Source organism: Stylophora pistillata, chromosome 12 (genome assembly GCF_964205215.1).
Source record: "Stylophora pistillata chromosome 12, jaStyPist1.2, whole genome shotgun sequence".
Taxonomy (NCBI): Eukaryota; Metazoa; Cnidaria; class Anthozoa; order Scleractinia; family Pocilloporidae; genus Stylophora; species Stylophora pistillata.
The window spans coordinates 13,521,983-13,539,082 of record NC_142530.1 but is presented as its reverse complement, the minus strand read 5'-3'; the positions used below and the strand labels follow the sequence as shown (position 1 = coordinate 13,539,082).

Here is a 17,100-nt window from a genome sequence, read left to right as displayed (position 1 = left end):
AAAATTAACCCTCCATCTAAGATACTTTTTAACACCCCAGCCTAAAACTTTAATTTCCAATTGTTTTTGTGAAATACATGTGAGATGCAAAACAAACTAAGTTGTGCACTTTGAGCTTTGAAATAAGGTTCAGTCTGGATGAATACCTATCACACTTGGTGGTTGGTAACTTTTGTAAGATTTTCCTTTTCAATCGACATGTTTTGATCTCAATTCTCAATTCAGATAGCCACTGATGCAACTAAAAGTGGAATAAACATCCTGATTAATAGTTTTTTTAAACAGTATACTGAACACTTGACTGTAAGGAGTCTGTAATTACAGCTTTCTTAAAAGTCATCGTCTGCTTCTATGAGAAATTTGATACTGATAAATGGGCTCTTCTAACTCAATTCAAAATGAAACATCATTGACCTGTCAGTGCTGGCACACTTGTTTCATCAAGCTTCATAGCAGTGCGGAATGCTTTCATTGCTTCTCGGTTGCGATGATGTAAGATGAGCTGATTTCCAAGCTGTGAACCCAAAGTTAAAAAATTCTGTGTAAAGGACCAAATTAACATGTATGTACACTCAAGTGTGAGACTAGGTGGTCTTTTGGTTAGCATGCTACACTCCTAATGAAGAAGTCTGGGTCTGAGGTCTGTTTAGGTCAATTTTCTGCGTTTTCTTTTTTCTCTAACAGGTGCCTCTCACAACCCAGGAGTATATATGGGTACCAGAAAAATGCTAAGGAAACTTGATGAAATGAGGGAGGGTCACTTAGAATGGACTAATACTAGCATTCTGTTTAAAATGGTAATTGTAATATTTCTTATTATTATTATACTTACTACAAAAACTCTGATTTGTGGAGAGCACATTATTAACAGAAAATATTCAATTACATGTGAAGTTGACATGATAACCCAATATTTGCAGCAGATATTGGGTTATCATTTCAAGTTCAAAGTCTGCCTAGTTTCCAAGCCACTCATGTGTGTAGTGTTCTGAAACTTTTGCAAACTCAGACAAGTGTCTTCTTTTGCAGATTGTTTAAAACATGGGAAATAAAACAATCGTGCACATATATGTTTCATAACCGCAGTTCATACATATGTTTCATATGTTTGTTGTTGTTTGAAAACAATTATTATTGAATTCGGTTTCCTTATTGTATCATGTCATAAATCATCAAACCTTACATCTGTGTTATCTGCCCAAGCCTTAGGCTTCAGCAGATAACTCAGATCTCAGCATTGATACCACAATTAACAATTATTCATCAAAGTGGAGGTGAAAAGTGGTGGATATTTATAAGTTTATTTCTTTCAATACACTGAAAAATGGTTGGAAATAAAAGTTGACATACAATTTTGTCTCATCAGGTGCCTGGAGGTGAATGATACTTGCCATTTGCTCCAAAACTAGCTAATCAGTTGAGATTCTCACAATTGACACAAAGTGCACTAGTCACATGCTAATAATTCATGTTGCCTTGCTCAAAAACCATCCAATAATTGGTTATTCCCATCCCACTACTTTGCCATTGGCATTTTATCATTTTAGGGTAATGGATCACACTTGTTGCTTTATAACAAATGAATGCACTAAATGATCCAAATTTTTTTGCTTCTATTCCATTTTTAGGCCTGAATGTTGAAGCAACAAACTTTTAAACACATCAGTTCATCCCAAAAGAGTTTAAATCTAACCACCACAACCATGTTTACATACTACCCTCTAAACACAAATACTGACCAATAAGAGCACTTAGCATTGCACAATCAGTTATCTTTTTAAAGCTTTATCTTACCATGCATGCAGAAATCTTTACGGGTACTAATTTAAAAGTTGAGATTCTCACAATTGACACAAAAGTACACTGTACATCAAATATACAACACAGCCTATAATAAGCACTGCCTTAACCATGATATACAGCACAGCCTATAATAAGCACTGCCTTAACCTTGATATACAACACAGCCTATAATAAGCACTGCCTTAGCCATGATATACAACACAGCCTATAATAAGCACTGCCTTAACCATGATATACAACACAGCCTATAATAAGCACTGCATTAACCATGATATACAACACAGCCTATAATAAGCACTGCCTTAACCATGACTGCTTACATGTACATGTACTTACCTCTGTCTGAAACTCTGCACTATTAGGAGCCAGTGACTGGGCTCTTTCCACCAATGTCAGTGTCTGTTGCAACACTAAATCATTTCTGCCACACTGAAAACAACAAAAGATATTAATCACGACCTTAAAAACAACTTCTATTCATTATTAGGCATATCAAATAATTACAAGACCTTTGCAAAAGTATCAAACTAAAACCAAGTGTTGTTGGCAGGACTCAACAAATTCTTAGTCTCTCTATTTATTCAAAGTCAGATGTGGGATTAGAAAAAAATCAGTGCAAGTTGAATTTTCCCTGACATGTGACTGAGTGTTCAAAAAGCACTAAAATGGTGCTTAGTTTAAATGGTTTAGATTCAGTTTTGGAACTGTACTTTTTCCTTTTGTGTATGAATATGTTATGATGATGTGTCTGAAACAAACGCGATAATGTTTGAACTAGAAGACTAACTTATTATGTTACTTCATAATCAAAACAGCAGTTATTAATAAAATTTTATCAAGACCAAGTACTAGCACATGGAAAGATATGTCTGATTTGACTAAGAACAGAAATCATTGTTAAATAAATTTCGGAGTGTTTGGATTGACAAAAAACAAACAGTTACTGTTAGTAGTAACCTACCAGTCTGCTGACTGCCTGGGACAAATCATGATATAGATAAGAATTCCTTGGTTCACATCTGTCTACCATCTGAATTAACTCTCCTAGCCTGTCTGAGGCCTGAAACAAAGAATGTCACTTCCATTTAAGGCCATGAACAATTTGAACCTCACTTACTTACCTACAGTAAGTTTTTACAATTCAAATAAATTTTGGATCGGTAGTGTACCCCATTTCATTTGCAATGTATTACCCTCACCTAAAGTATATAAAAAACAATGTCTGACCCACAACTAACAAATAGCTATTATTGTGTAATTATACATAATTGGAAGGAGAGGAGTTCCTAAATCTGGGTGGGTTATTATATTATGAAGGTGGGCTTGGAATTAAAAAAAAAAAAAAAACTGTACAATGACAATATAACAACAAAAACTAGCCAGATAAAAGAATGCAAAAAACAAAAAACAAAGAAAAAAAAAAAAGAAACAAAAAATAACATTAAAATTGTGTCTGTAACTTTTACTGGGACAAAAAATGGGCTACAATTCATTATGTACTGAACATTCATTTCAAAGGAGGAGGTCTTCTGCAGGCAGACTGTATAAATATGGGGTTATAGATAACATCCCATTTCAAACTGAAAAAAGTATTGTTTAAGACAAAGCTGTATTGTGCCTGTGTTTTAGCTATACTTCCCAAACTAGAGCATGGTTTAATGGCAGACAGCACTTACTCAAGTGAAACAGAATTGAATTCATGTGTTTGTTTAAAACTTAAATACTGTAAGAACTTCTTTTTCACCTCATTATACTTTCCATCTCGACACAGTGTGTACAGGACAACCATCCGCTGTGCTTCTATACAGTTTCTGTTACTATTCAGGGCTCTAAAAGATAAATCATCAGAACTGAACCATGGGAACTAATGACACACTGACTAAAGCTGCAAATCTTTCCTGAAATATACAGCAAATTTTCAAATCATTGTTGAGTAAGTATGTATGGCTAAATTGTACAAGTTTCAGTGTACTTTCATGACACCACTTACCAACTTTATGGGTACATAATACTAGGATACCTAATTACACAATTATATAATTTTTCTCCAAAAAAGAGAGATGCATATTGCAGAATCTGTAGGATATAGAGTTTTACCTTTGAGCTGTCTCTAGTGTTTGGTCCCAGTCTTGCAGAGCAAGCTGCAGTTTCATTTTTTCAATCAGAGCTGGTATAAAGTCTGGATATCCTACTACAGCCTGTAAAAACAGTTCAACTGGTTGATAATGTGTGATAAATGTTATCTCATCAAGAAATGACAATTAAGAACAAAGCATAGGGTGTCAGCAATAGATATGTAATTACTTAAAGCAAAGTGATTCAAGGAACACATGTGCTCTGACAAGTTCATTAGTACATAAATCTTGCTTCTCCACAACCAAGGTGATTATACTTCTCATAAACACTTATTTTTAAAATGGCTAGCTTGCACTTTTTCTACCTGTTTCTGAAAATAAAAATTAAAAAAAAAATGCGAGTAGTTTTTAATAGAGAATCAAAAAAAACCAAAACCAAAGTAATCCAGTGACCAATCAGAAGAAGAAAAGTTTACATTATCATTACCCAATGAGAACTCAAAGTGAAAACAAGCAAACTGCTTGAAGCCCAGGAAATGCAAATAACCAACTTGTGATTTTTCTAAGTTTTGCAACTGGTTGTTGGAGAGGATGGCATGAGCGTTCTGGACCAATCACAGACCAATGAAGGTTAAATCAAACCAAAGTAATCCCAGAGTACTTTCAACACTATTGAAAATTGCTCTTCACTACTTACACCAAAACAAAATTAATGTCCTACTCAGGATCAGAAAATATTATATAGTAACTAATTCCTTGAGCTTTGTCGCAGGCACCATTCAATGCTCACTTTGCCTTTGGAAAATAATTTTTATGTCATGTTGCTGTACAAAGCTAGAACACTTTAGAACGTTATATGACCTTTTGTTTTCTTAAAATAAAGCCTTGTTTTGTTACATGACAATAAAATATTTTTTTTTGGCTAGCCGCACAAAGAGTTGCTTCAGTTTAGTTTCCTTTACATCATAGAAGTATATCAGGCCTTTTTTCACGTGAACATTTTAGTTTTAAGGAGTTGTCCCTGGAGCAAAGAGGAGTTTTATGGGCCAGAGTCTTTCAGAGTTTATTTACAACTTGGAGTTTTCTCATCCCTGGAGTCAAGATCAGACATAAGTCACAATCTTTGAGTTCCTATTAGTTTTTAGTTGTGTTTTCTGTCGTCAGATTTGTAGTTTAGCTCATTTCCTTAGCTTAGACAAATCATGCATTCCTTTATAGTTTTCACCCCAAGTGTTGTAACAGGTCAGCTAGCCTGTTAACATGATTTAGTCCAATAAACGTGTGTAAGAGTCTGCTGTCCGTCCTGTACTTCACTGCGGTTGACCTGGCAAACCCAATTATGCTACACCCCGTGTCTACTGTGCTGGGAATGCGACATTTTATCAACAAAAGAAACTGATAATGATTGAATATTAAGCCTGTTGAAAGAGGTGTCAAATGACTTTACATTACTTTGTAAATCATGGAGAACATGCTACTGTGCAAATTATCAGGAAAACATTTAAAACAAAACTTACCTGATTGATGAGTTCCAGTGCACCACTGAAGTTATTTTTTGTCTCTAAGTACTTTGCCTTTTATTGTGTTTAAAGGAAGAAATCTACATTAGAAAACGTATGGTACTGACAACATTGTGATTCACTCTTACCAAAAGTACAAGTTAAGATGTTATCTATTGTTCCTTGTTTTGTGTCTATTGTCTCCTTATTCATTAGGGGAAAACAAACTAAGAAAATTCAAATGTATAACTGCACAAGCAAGTTACTTGAAAATGTATGAAAAACTTGAAAATAAGCAACTTACAATCACTTTAAACAGTCATTTTTCTTCCGCAAACTGTAATAATTATATGATATAAAAGCATTTATTTTTAATAACTAGACTAAGTATACTTCTCTGACCTTTCCAAGTAAAGCATCCAGATTTTTTACAACTTCAGACCTGTTGAAATCAAGGACATTAAAAAATAAAAAAAGGGCAAATAGTGATTGTTTGGAAGAAAAGCTGAGAATCACAGACAAATATGCAACAGCCATAAGCAGTCAATCAGAAATAACCTTAAGTAACGTACAACAAGCATCAGGTTAGTAATTTTTCATTCATCTGACACTTACCCACTGAGTATTTCATCAAACATTTTGATACTCTTTTTCGCATATGAGTCCTTTCCACTGGTTATATCAATCCAACCACGCAAAAGAAGGCCCTGAAAGTAAAATCAATAGTTACTGTTAGTAGTGACTATCACAAATCTATTGCCCATCTGCCATAGCTCCCTACTTTAGTAAAGATTGTTACAAATGAATATATACCAGTGTCAGAATAGAGCAGAAGTTTATAAAGTGATAATTTTTGGATTACCTCTTTATTATTACTAGCCATTTTGATCATTCTGTCCACATACTCTCTTGCCTTGTCATGCCGTCCTGTATGCCAGAGAAACATTCCACCAAAAAACAAAGCCATTTCACCACATGACTGCCGATCCTGACGAAGTTTTGTCTCCAGCTCTTGAACCGCTTCTCTGTCAACAAGTTTAGCTTTCTTATGCGCATGAATGAGTGCCATGGTGGCACAGAGTAAGACATCAGGCTTGTCTTTGACTACTTCCAATTCTCTTATTGCCTCAGAGGCTCTCTCTGAGATTCATAAAAAAGGACAAATAATATGACTTTATCTTAATTTATATATGGTGAACCATACTGGACTGGACTTGGGTTGTGAAAAATGAAAGCAGAGGCTAGTCAACGACTGGATCTTATCCTTTCACAGCCAAATCTATGAGCAAGGCTACTTTTTCCTTTATGTGTATGTATCGAATACTAGTAAGATTTCTGCACAGTCCCTGATACTATTATAAATTATAATAATATTATATTCAACATAGCACATAATGTCTGATTGGTCAATTCAGTATCCAAGCCAATGCTTAATCAGTTTATAGAGCCTACATGCAACTTGTTATGTCATAAAAGGAATAGAACACATTTTCCTGGCTCCAATAATGTGATAAACCCTCTTGGGAAGTTGGGAGAACACCTGTAAAGCTTAAAAATCACTTGTATTTGGGTTGTGATTTGTAAGCTTTCCTTGATCCTTATCAGTGTGACTTTATCACATGATTGAGCCTGGAAAAATGTGTTCTACTGCTAAACCAAAGGAGTAGTCCCGAAGGCAATCTATTATTTTGCAATTCTTTGTCCAAGAATGGTATACATGATGAAGTATAGGGCTGTGTGGAAATCTCACCCAAATAAGCTACAGCCTAGCTTATGTCCTAGAAATGGTAAATTCCTATCTTTCACTTGCTGTGGTCTCTTGAAATTTCCACTCTGATGAGCCACTTGAACATCATCACTTTCCTCGTATTACACGTTGAAAAACTTATCACTATAACCCTGTCTACATGAGCAATTTTTATGTGGCAACTGTATATGGCAATTTTTAGTTGCCCGTGTAGATGGCCCAACAAACATTCGTTGTTAATTTGTGTCAGTAATAATTTTGCACAGCGGAGATGCTCATGGAAAGGAAAAAAGCAAGATGGCGAAAGTCAGAAGATGGTCCAGACGTGTTGCAGCTTTAGGCACGTTTGTCACATTTTATGTGGCTTCTCATCTACACGGACAATTTTTTTATGTGGCAATTTTTATTTGCCACATAAAAACTAACACACCAGCTTTTCAGCAAATGCAGCTGTCACATAAAAATTGGTCATTTTTCATCATCTACACGAGCAAATAAAAATTGCCACATAAAAATTGCCATATAAAAATTGCTTGTGTAGACGGGGCTTATTTAAAAATCTTTTTAATCTTGAAGGTACCTTTGCTGCATAAGCAATCAGCTTTAAATTACCAAGAAGATTGAACAAAGATGACAACTTATGACCTAACTGGCACACTACTGGACAGACATACCATTTTGCAAAATATACCCCAAAACAAGGCACACTTATTTTGATGATCTTCTTTAATTTCTGAACATTTTTAAAATCAGCAGGCATGATTAATATCGGCTGAATTCGATCTTAGTCTCCTTCCATTTATGGCGACAAAAACTCCAATTTACACACAAGAAAAAGTACGGCAAACTCCTTACAGGTTTAGACCATTATCAACCATGTAGGTTATTGTATAAGTCACTCATTAGTCACACCTTCCATCAAAACTCCAAACGCCTTCCAAAATATCAACACTGGATCGTTACCATACTTCTTCAAGCTCTCCAGACAAGAGTTCTGCAGATGTCTGTAGTATTTCTCACGACAGTAGTAGTTGATATAAGCCTATAAGATAAAGCCAAGTAAAATTAAATCGTTTATGAAAACACCGTTTACTTCAACTGCATAAGCTTATAGCAACTGTACGTGGCAACAAGAACCACTCTTGTGTTAAATTTGTTTTCAAGTCGTCTTCCCACAGGTTTACTTACCAGAGTAACTGTATCACTTGAAGCCATTTTGGATGTCCTCTGAAACTAACGTTAAAATTGTTTTTATAATAAATATTACCTATAGAAAGGAGTTATGTTCGTAAATTTTAATGTGTTTTTGACAACCAGACATCCGCCATAAATATTTCCCACGAAGCACTGGTGACTCCCGTAAGACCTTGCGGGCTCCCAAATTCAAAATGGCGGACGTTGAGGGCAGCTTGGACGAAGAAGCTCTCAGGCGAAGAGAACGGTTAAAAGCCATGAGAATCAAAAGTGGATTACCGGAGCAGCAGGTGCTTGATACATTGTGAACGTTTTTATTGTTATTAACATTTCTTCTCTCGACTTAAATTCAAAATCAATCACAGTTTGTTATTTTCACAGTCGACAGCTACCGATTTAAGTTCTGACGTTGTAGATGTCTTAATTACATACAAAACAGCAACTGACGCCTGTTGAATTTATAATTTTTCTCACAATAGACTTCTGCTGATAGTTTGATTTGATTTACTCACTTTCACCAGAGTGTGGTGAGGGTCGCACAACAGAGCGAGGCTCCTTATTAAGTGCGCCCTATATCCCACCCATCCCACCCCAGGGGAGGACATCCATCACACAGTAATCTCGTGTGTGGGAAATTAACGTCTCCTACCCCAACCCTGCAGGAGACGGGACCTCCATTTATTCGTCCCTATCCGAGAAGACTAGAATATCTAACCATTTCTTGATGTTATAGAAAGGTAGCAAATTCTTCTCAATTATTTTTAAGACCCTGAGTGATTCCATGAGAGGAGAAAAGCGATCTGTGGATGATTCATCTGAACCCCTGTGAGTACATAATGAACCATTCCATTTAATATCTGCACCCCCCTATTGAAGGCCTGAGATTTCTTAGGGGGAGGGGGGTCAATGCTATATTTTTCTTAGGGGGGTTCAACCATATTTCTGAGAGGGGTCGCCATAAAGTACCCTTGAAAGAAATTCTCACCAGTAGTTTCTGAAGGGGGTTCAATTGGTTTGCTTGATAGCTCCATAAAATTCTGAAGGGGGTAATTTCAGGCAATTCTGAAGGGGGTTAAAAAATGTCTTTTCTGGAGGGGTGTTACAGGAAAGCCTTCAATAGGGGGGGTGCAGATTTTAAATGGAAAGGCCCAATGTGAATCAGATGTTCTCATTGATTGTCTCACAAAGGAAAGCCTCGGGAAAGATGTTATCATTTAATTTTTGTCTCTTCATCATGACCCATAATACCTAGAGGAATTTATTCACATGCTCAAAAGAATTGAGAGAGTTATACTGGTTATTAAACTGCCTGAAGGGCTATATCTGAATTATTCAATATACAACAATATTTCGTATCTCTCTGGTCAACATTTCTCTTGTGCTGTTGGTTTAAGAAGTCAGGTAAAGGAAGGGCTGAGGGAGAGGTGACATATGTAATACAAAAATACAAAATGTAGTCAAGATGCAGCCAGCTAAAACCATACAGAAAATTAAGTTAAAGGGTATCTTGGAAAGGAAGTTGTTAGTGTCCACGGTGATTATATTTCTTCTTCCTTGTTTCATCAGAGGTGGCAGAGCATTTTGAAATGGGGGGGGGTGGCTTATCTTTCATCTAGGCATGGGCATATCCCTAAGTATTCCAAAATACCCTTTGCATTGTTCATTGACATGAGCAAACCTCTCTGCAATCTGAACAGTTTCGAGTACATCTGGAATTGATTTGAGGCTTTCTTTATTTCCGGCGCATTCCAAATCTTTCAGCTGAGCATTCAATAGACCCTTTTAGCTTCATGCATCGTCAACTGATCACGTGACTTGAAATGGGTAAACAAACACGCTTTCAAGAGATGTAAAGTATTTCGTGCGACTCCGTTTTCGATAATGGTGGATTACTGCTGTGTGTATAATTGTTACAATAACTCCACTAACGAAGGATTTTCTTTTCATGGTTTTCCCAGTGATAAACAACTCGTCAAGGTAAGAGAAATTTTATAACTTTTAAAAATGTAGATGATTCAATGTCAGTTTCGTGACATCTTTAATGAGCTTGATCAGCTGCTAAAGCTTGTTACTGTTTCGTTTCAAGGTCTAGATTTCAAGAACTAAAAGTGATCCTTAGAAAGATTTCAAGGTTTAGGAATATACCAAAGTTTGTTCGGAGCATTTCCGACGAGAAGATTTTGTGTGCTTTAATTGACACAAAATCGAGAAGACTGAAAGCTGGAGCTTGCCCATCATTGTTCAGTTGGTCAAAAACAAATCCCAAGCGATCGCTTCCTGAGAAGAAAAAACAGATTAAAGAGCTTAATGCTATCCTAGAATCAGAGCTAACCGATGCTGCTTCAGAGGGTGAGGGAAATTCAATTTAACAGATAAAGAAGATTCCGTTTCCAGAGCTACTCAAGTTAATGTTGAGATTCCGTGCGCAGATTTTTACTGAGAGTTCTGTTGGATCTAGCCAATACACTAGCATGAAAAGAAAATTATTTCAATCATCTAACTGGATTTAAAAGCTATAAGAAATATCAAGGGGTTTTAAAATTTGTACTTACGGGGAGAGAGAAAGAATATCATATACTGGAAAACGAAAGCTAGCAAAACCAAAGTATCGATACCTCCTTGTTATTTGATTCAGATGAAGAATCTGCACAAAGCAATGGCAGTGACTCAGAGTCAGACTCTGGCACTGAAAGAAATCACATTCTAGTGATAGAAGACGAGTTTCTTTTAGTGCTTACGAAACTTCGCTTGGGGCTTACGAATTTAGACTTAGCCACAAGATTTAGAGTTTCAGAAGCAACAGTTTCTAATATATTTATCACGTAGCTCGAATTTTCATACATCCACCTTGGTGCTCTCAAAGTGTGGCCCCACAGGAGCGTTATTTTGGATAACATGCCCAATATAATTCAAAGAGGAACATCCCAATAACATCATAATCATAGACTGCACTGAGTTGAAAATTCAGTGCCTATCTTCCCTTGTAGTGCGATCCCATTGTTACTCAAATTATAAATCTACAAACACTTTGAAATCTCTGGTAGGTGTTGATCCAAAGGGTAGTTTTATGTTTGTGTCACAATTGTACACAGGATCAAAATCGGAGATGCAAATTGTCACAAGAAAAGGATTTCTTGACTTACTATCAAGCAAAAAAGAGGTGTCAGAAGTTGATGATGGTGATAGTATCACGGCAGACAAAGGCTTTGATATTGAAGAAGACTTAAAGAAAATAGGACTTCAATTGAATATTCCTCCCTTTTTAAAAGAAAAACCACAGTTTAATGAGAATGAGGTCATTAGAACAATCTATTGTAAAACACAGGATTCATGTAGAAAGAGCTATAGGAATAGTCAGAAATTTTCTCATTTTTAACACAAGAATACCAATTAGTTCATTGGGTACCATAAATCAACTCTGGACAGTTTGTTGCTTGCTTTCTAACTTCATTATTCCTGTTTTAACTGATGAAGAGGATGATTAACATGTGCTGCTGGAAGAAACTAAAACTGAACTTTCTCAAGAACTGCTAAAGGTTTTACAGTAGGGATCCTGGATGAAGTGAATGTTTGTCCTTATTAAATATATATAATGCTTTGTACTGTAAAAACAGAAATACTTAACTGAGCTAGATACAAATGTCATTAAGTATAAAACATTTAGAGTGAGGTATTTGAACACTTATGAATTTGTATTAGTAAGCAAATATGAGTAAGCTGTAAGGGTCATTACTTTTGTGCATACTGCACTTTGTTAAGTTTCTCAGATTGTTAAATTTTTCAGATCAGTTAGGATCTTCAGTTAATAACTGCGTGAGGAGCTTCGCTTTTCTTTTGGCTCTGAAAACAGAGGGCCTAATTTAATTTGCGATCCATGATCGTCCTCTTTGACAAAAACATCATGTATGTAACTTTCTGTAGAGAATTTATAGCCTTTCTTGCCAACCTCATTTTTCCACAGCCAATCAAGTGTTTTGCAATTGTAGTTGAAGATACTTTAGTGACTTTTTCCAAGGATTTTAAACAGTGCGACTCTAGCTCAATAACAGAATCCACCATCTTGAATGTTTTGTTTACCCATTTCAGACCACGTGATCAGGAAGCTAAAAGGGTCTATTGGGTTCCCACAGAAAAAATTAAATCATGTCTAATTTTCTAGACTTGCCGTCTCATTTAATGGAGAATTACTGCAATTGATAGGCTTCATGAAACAGGCTGGAGCTGTTCAAAAAAAAGGTTTATTATGTTTTATTTTGCCAAGCAAGCACAGTCCTGATACAAGGATTTGGCAAAAAATCCCAAGATTGAAAATTTTACCAATTTTTATGCTGCATTAGTGATATTTTTGGCCCCAAAACATGGGGGAGCTACAGCCCCCTGCCCCCCTGCCCCCCTGCCCAACCACCTTTGTTCATGTTTGAAATTTCATATCTTTTTAAATCCAAAAATTGTGCTTTTATTATATATCATAATAACTTTTTTCTCTTTCTGGCATTCTTTGGGGTCTTATATTCACTGTTTGATTATTTTTGTTCTTGTTAACTCTTTTGTAGACCACCAACCAGGCTAATAAAGTTCAGAAACTATCTGCCTCATGATGGGTCTTTGAAAGAAAAGAAGATACCAAATACAAAGCCTCTTTCAGGTGTGCTTCTGTGAACTATTTTAGCTATGTGTGGTGTTTCTGGTTACTTTGTTCCATAATCATAAATTTTCAATGTCAGATAATTTTTCTAGAGAACTGGATAGATGAATATTGATATTTAGATTTAGTGTAATTTCAGAGCTGAGCAAAGAGTTTCCAGCAATCTCATTGGTTGAGCGGTTCCTTATATGATGCTATATAAACCACTCCACGCGGTTTATATAAAATGTTAAAATAAAATGTTAATAAGTGTTACTAAAATGTTATGATTTTAGAAATTTCTCTGTTGTTCAGCTCTGACATTATACTAACAATTGTTCGCCTCAGGCTCGGTGAATATTGTCAATTATTACACGACTCGGGCAGTCAGAGGGCCAATAACTAAAATCAACCAATCAAAATGCTCTATTGCCAGTCAATATTCTCACAGTATTGGACCGGGCACTGTCCCGAAGGGTCCTGAATGATACTGCACTTGTCTCCCTTTGAACTTCAGTCGTGTAATAAATCTCTTATTAATTAATTTAACCAAGTACAAGGGCCGTACTGGGAGAATATCGCCCCCCGTTTTTTTTTGTACGGACCTTGCTGCGCTTGGTCCGTACTGTCAAGACCTCGGGCCGATATTCTCCCAGTACAGCCCTCACGCTTGGTTAATAAGATATATATAATCCCCTTGACTTCATCTCGGGGATTATTCAAGAATATTCATCTCGCCTTCGGCCAATAATTGTTAAATAGCAATTGTAACCCAGTGATATTTGATCTGATTGATCTCAATTTGTTGGCCAGGTGATCTGAAAATGGATAACCTTGTCACCCTTATTGTTATTGTTTTATGGATTTCTAAGAGGGTTCTCTAGTTGTAGCAGGGGAGCTTTAAAGGGTATCAACGAACTACATGACAGTTTGTTTATTATGAACAATTTAGCCTGAAGTTTTCAAGATTGTGACTGCAATCTGTTTAATCTTCTTTGTTGGTAATCATTTTTTTTTTCTTGGTTTATTACTGTGAAATTCAGAAAACTGTAAACACCAGAAATATTATTTTCTTCTTTCAACTGGTTGACTCTCAGAATCATTTTGCCTTCTTCAAGTCATTTGTAATTTTTATTGCTGCAACACTGATGCAGCTCGTCTTTAAAATTAATTTAAAATCTGTGTCTTGGGTTCTTTTAATTTTATCACACAGTTGAAGATGAAGTGCAAGAGCACCTTGAGAAAGCAAAAGCTGACAAAGTTATAGAAGAAGTGGTAAGGCAAACCACAGCTTAACCTAGAGACTGAACATTTTATTTTTGGGGTATAAAGTGCAGTATACTTGTTCTATTCCATCAACCTGTACATTTGTAATTATATTGATCCATCACTTCCTGTCACACTGAAATAAAAAATATAGAGAATTAAATTCTCAGTTGTGTATGGCTTATTTATGAGATGGTGGATGAAGAAAATTTGAATCAACCTCGGTCCATCTGGTAAATTTTTAAGAAAAGGTGGAGGAAAATTTACTCACTACCATACAAAACTGACCCCACAAATGAAAGTGAGAATGCTGAATTGAACATTTACTAAAATGAAAGCAACTGGTTTTAAGATGTGAGGTAGCAACCTCTCCTTTTAACAATATTCAATAAGTATTTTTAATAATTGTTTTTGATTATTGACAGGACCTGGCCAATTTGGCACCAAGAAAGCCTGACTGGTTAGTTCTGTTTTTTGTTTCTGTTTTTGTTTTTGTTTAAGACTTGAATCTGGCCTATAGGTGGAAATTACTGAAATATTTTCACAAATTAACCCAAAAGGAATTCAAAACTCTTGGCAACAAAATTAAGCAGCTGATCATGTGACAGATGCTTGGTTCATGACCTTGAGTGACCTTGATAAAATTATCTATTTTGGAATTTGGGATACAACTATTGTCAAAAATCATCAAATTCCTGTTCCACTGCTTAGAGGAGCTTTGAGATGGTCTCTTTTGCCTTTTAAAGTTGTGTGTGTCTCAGGCATGTGTCTAGATTAAGGACACTGTCTAAAGAAGTAGTTTATTGTGCCAATGTTTACCTTTACTGGAAATTTTTATACTGTAAATATTGTAATTTTACCGGGTTTAAGAATTAATATTGTAATGTGCTTTTGAGTATTTTTATATTGAATATTATTATTATTATTATTATTATTATTATTTACAATTCAGTTGCTTCTAAACAGATTTAGATTGCAATGTTTTGACTGCATTTTTGTCAGTCTTTCCTGTGTGATGAAGAGGTCAAGCACTATGTGCAGTGATTAATTAAAGTTGCAATCCAAAACCTTGCAATTAGCAATAACACTTGATTTAGATTGCAATATTTTGACTGCATTTTTGTCAGTCTTTCCTGTGCGATGAAGAAGTCAAGCACTATGTGCAGTGATTAATTAAAGTTGCAATCCAAAACCTTGCAATTAGCAATAACTCTTGATTATTTATTTGGAAAATTATAAATACTTATAAAGGCATTCTCAAGTGTTGTATAGGACCACAGTTTTAACTACAAGGATTTTTGTTTTAGGGATTTAAAGCGAGATGTGGCAAAGAAACTTGAGAAGTTAGAGAAGAGGACACAGAGAGCAATAGTTGAACTTATAAGTGAGTAGTCAAGTCTCTACCTATTGATTATAAGATGTAAATTAACATCCTTTTGTCAATGGAATGGCATTTATGCATAAGTTGCAAACAATAAAGTGTTTTTCATGTTTACCATTGGGGAGCCCGAGGAACATTTTCCTTGAGCAACAAAGGAGGACAAGAATGTGAATATCCTTCTTTGTGGCTCGTGTTTTAGTTTCTCATTTGTAAAATCAGGTTAGAAATATATTACTTTAGAGACACATCTATGCACATGGTTCTTTCCTTTTTCTGTCCTCTTCCTATGTTCACCCCATTACAGTTTTTCAGTTTGACTCACCTATGTAAAGTACCTATCCTCTTTACATTGTTAAAAAGTCATTTCCCCCTTGGAAAATTAGGATAGAACCTGTCCATTCATTTAAACTCAAGTTGCCTTTCTGTATGAATTGAAGTTTTGGTACGGTAAGTGCTGTTTCCATAAGTCATTCTTTCTTGGGGAAGGGCTGGATGCTTTGGGCATTAGAAGGAGCACTTCTTTGTTTTTCCGGCTTGGATTTGTTTGCTAAAGTGAGTGCTGATAAATTGAAGTCACTGCTTCTCGGTTGGGAAGAGTTTTGTTACAAGTTCTTGAAAGTATTTTGTTTTTCTTAGGAGATCGGTTACAACAAGGAGAAGACTTAGCTGCAGCGGTCAATGCAGCAGCATCAGAACAGAACTATGAAGCAGAGTGAAGACTGTTTACTGTGTTCCACCAAAGAGCAATGAACACTTGTGCTGTTCTCGGAAATGTCCACTAAAAACAACAGTAAAAAAATGCCTGGTCAAGCTGTCATCTCTGACTTTAGTGAACTTGGTGTTCAAAGTGGATGTTGGACGTAGTGAGAGGCAGATATCCAGATAAATTTGGCTAATTTCTTATTTCAAGGCGAGCAGTCTTTGAAAGTAATTGCTCATGAGATATACAAACATAGTGATGCTTGATTTTTCTTGTTCTCGTTTTTTGAGTGAAAAATGGTGGGATCATGAAGTTATTCCTTTGTTGCCAATGAAGATGGAAAGATTAAAATCTGAAAGTCCTTTGTTGTGTCTAGGGGTTCTGTTATGTCAACGTTGTTTGTTGATCCCACAGAAACATTGACCCATTGCCTTGTTAAGCCGAAAGCCTATGGAAGTATGATGCCTCTTGCACGAAATCTATTTGGAGAAAAATAAAATCGAAGGACGAATAAAAACGATAACTGCCGTAACGATTAACGAAAAATTAAAGAAATGAAAAGTGAGGTATTCGCTAAGCAAGAAGGACAACTCATACCACCTGTGATTGTCTTGCATCAAGAGATGATCTCGTGTACAAATGTAAAAGGGTTTTCCTCCGTGGAAGAGGCGTGTTCTTTCGATAGTTACCATGAGTGCAACTCACCGGACTATCTGGGAAATAGGAAAAGGAGAACCGTATTTTCTGCTATTCAAAATGATCAGAAGTATCTGCAGTGTTGGAGTGAACGAATTGTGATCATTTGCCGACA

General features: G+C 35.9%; 2 protein-coding genes and 1 long non-coding RNA gene across 6 annotated transcripts in view; 1 reads left to right on the top strand and 2 right to left on the bottom strand.

Annotated features, from left to right (window-relative positions):
* The window catches only part of LOC111328371 (tetratricopeptide repeat protein 21B), a 28,680-nt gene extending 20,216 nt beyond the window's left edge, over positions 1-8,464 (bottom strand). For both annotated transcript variants that reach the window (XM_022932780.2, XM_022932779.2), the window contains exons 1-11: positions 8,313-8,464; positions 8,037-8,166; positions 6,240-6,517; positions 5,993-6,084; positions 5,780-5,819; positions 5,396-5,452; positions 3,901-4,001; positions 3,548-3,632; positions 2,765-2,863; positions 2,140-2,232; positions 415-514 (exon numbers count right to left, since the gene is read on the bottom strand). In XM_022932780.2, the coding sequence (XP_022788515.2) occupies positions 415-514; positions 2,140-2,232; positions 2,765-2,863; positions 3,548-3,632; positions 3,901-4,001; positions 5,396-5,452; positions 5,780-5,819; positions 5,993-6,084; positions 6,240-6,517; positions 8,037-8,166; positions 8,313-8,339 (1,102 nt within the window). In that variant the 5' untranslated portion in view covers positions 8,340-8,464. The remainder of the gene's footprint in view (positions 1-414; positions 515-2,139; positions 2,233-2,764; positions 2,864-3,547; positions 3,633-3,900; positions 4,002-5,395; positions 5,453-5,779; positions 5,820-5,992; positions 6,085-6,239; positions 6,518-8,036; positions 8,167-8,312) is intronic.
* Positions 8,465-8,471: 7 nt separating this feature from the next.
* Positions 8,472-16,660, top strand: LOC111328355 (coiled-coil domain-containing protein 12). Of its 3 annotated transcripts, XM_088742110.1 has the most exons (8): positions 8,474-8,608; positions 8,798-8,812; positions 9,094-9,143; positions 12,872-12,963; positions 14,156-14,217; positions 14,634-14,668; positions 15,516-15,592; positions 16,226-16,660. In XM_088742110.1, exons 1-8 carry the CDS (start codon positions 8,513-8,515, stop codon positions 16,303-16,305), a joined length of 507 nt encoding a protein of 168 aa, XP_088598236.1. In that variant the 5' UTR covers positions 8,474-8,512; the 3' UTR covers positions 16,306-16,660. The 3 variants fall into 3 exon arrangements, 2 of the variants coding, with proteins under 2 accessions (XP_088598236.1, XP_088598237.1); XM_088742111.1 differs by lacking the exon at positions 8,798-8,812 and having other exon boundaries at positions 8,488-8,608; positions 9,085-9,143; XR_015994344.1 differs by lacking the exons at positions 14,634-14,668; positions 15,516-15,592; positions 16,226-16,660 and adding an exon at positions 10,405-10,667 and having other exon boundaries at positions 8,472-8,608; positions 14,156-14,222.
* LOC148718869 (uncharacterized) lies at positions 14,990-17,020 on the bottom strand. The gene is made up of 2 exons (XR_015994345.1): positions 16,890-17,020; positions 14,990-16,768 (listed from the first exon to the last, which is right to left on the bottom strand). It is a non-coding gene; the product is annotated as an uncharacterized LOC148718869 (long non-coding RNA).
* Positions 17,021-17,100: the final 80 nt, after the last annotated feature.

Excerpts from the sequence above, each read along its gene's own strand:
- LOC111328355 (XM_088742110.1), top strand. The coding sequence starts at position 8,513 with ATGGCGGACGTTGAGGGCAGCTTGGACGAAGAAGCTCTCAGGCGAAGA. Across the intron at positions 14,218-14,633 it reads ACAAAGTTATAGAAGAAGTG|GACCTGGCCAATTTGGCACC; the intron begins GTAAGGCAAACC and ends GATTATTGACAG. Across the intron at positions 14,669-15,515 it reads GCACCAAGAAAGCCTGACTG|GGATTTAAAGCGAGATGTGG; the intron begins GTTAGTTCTGTT and ends TTTTTGTTTTAG.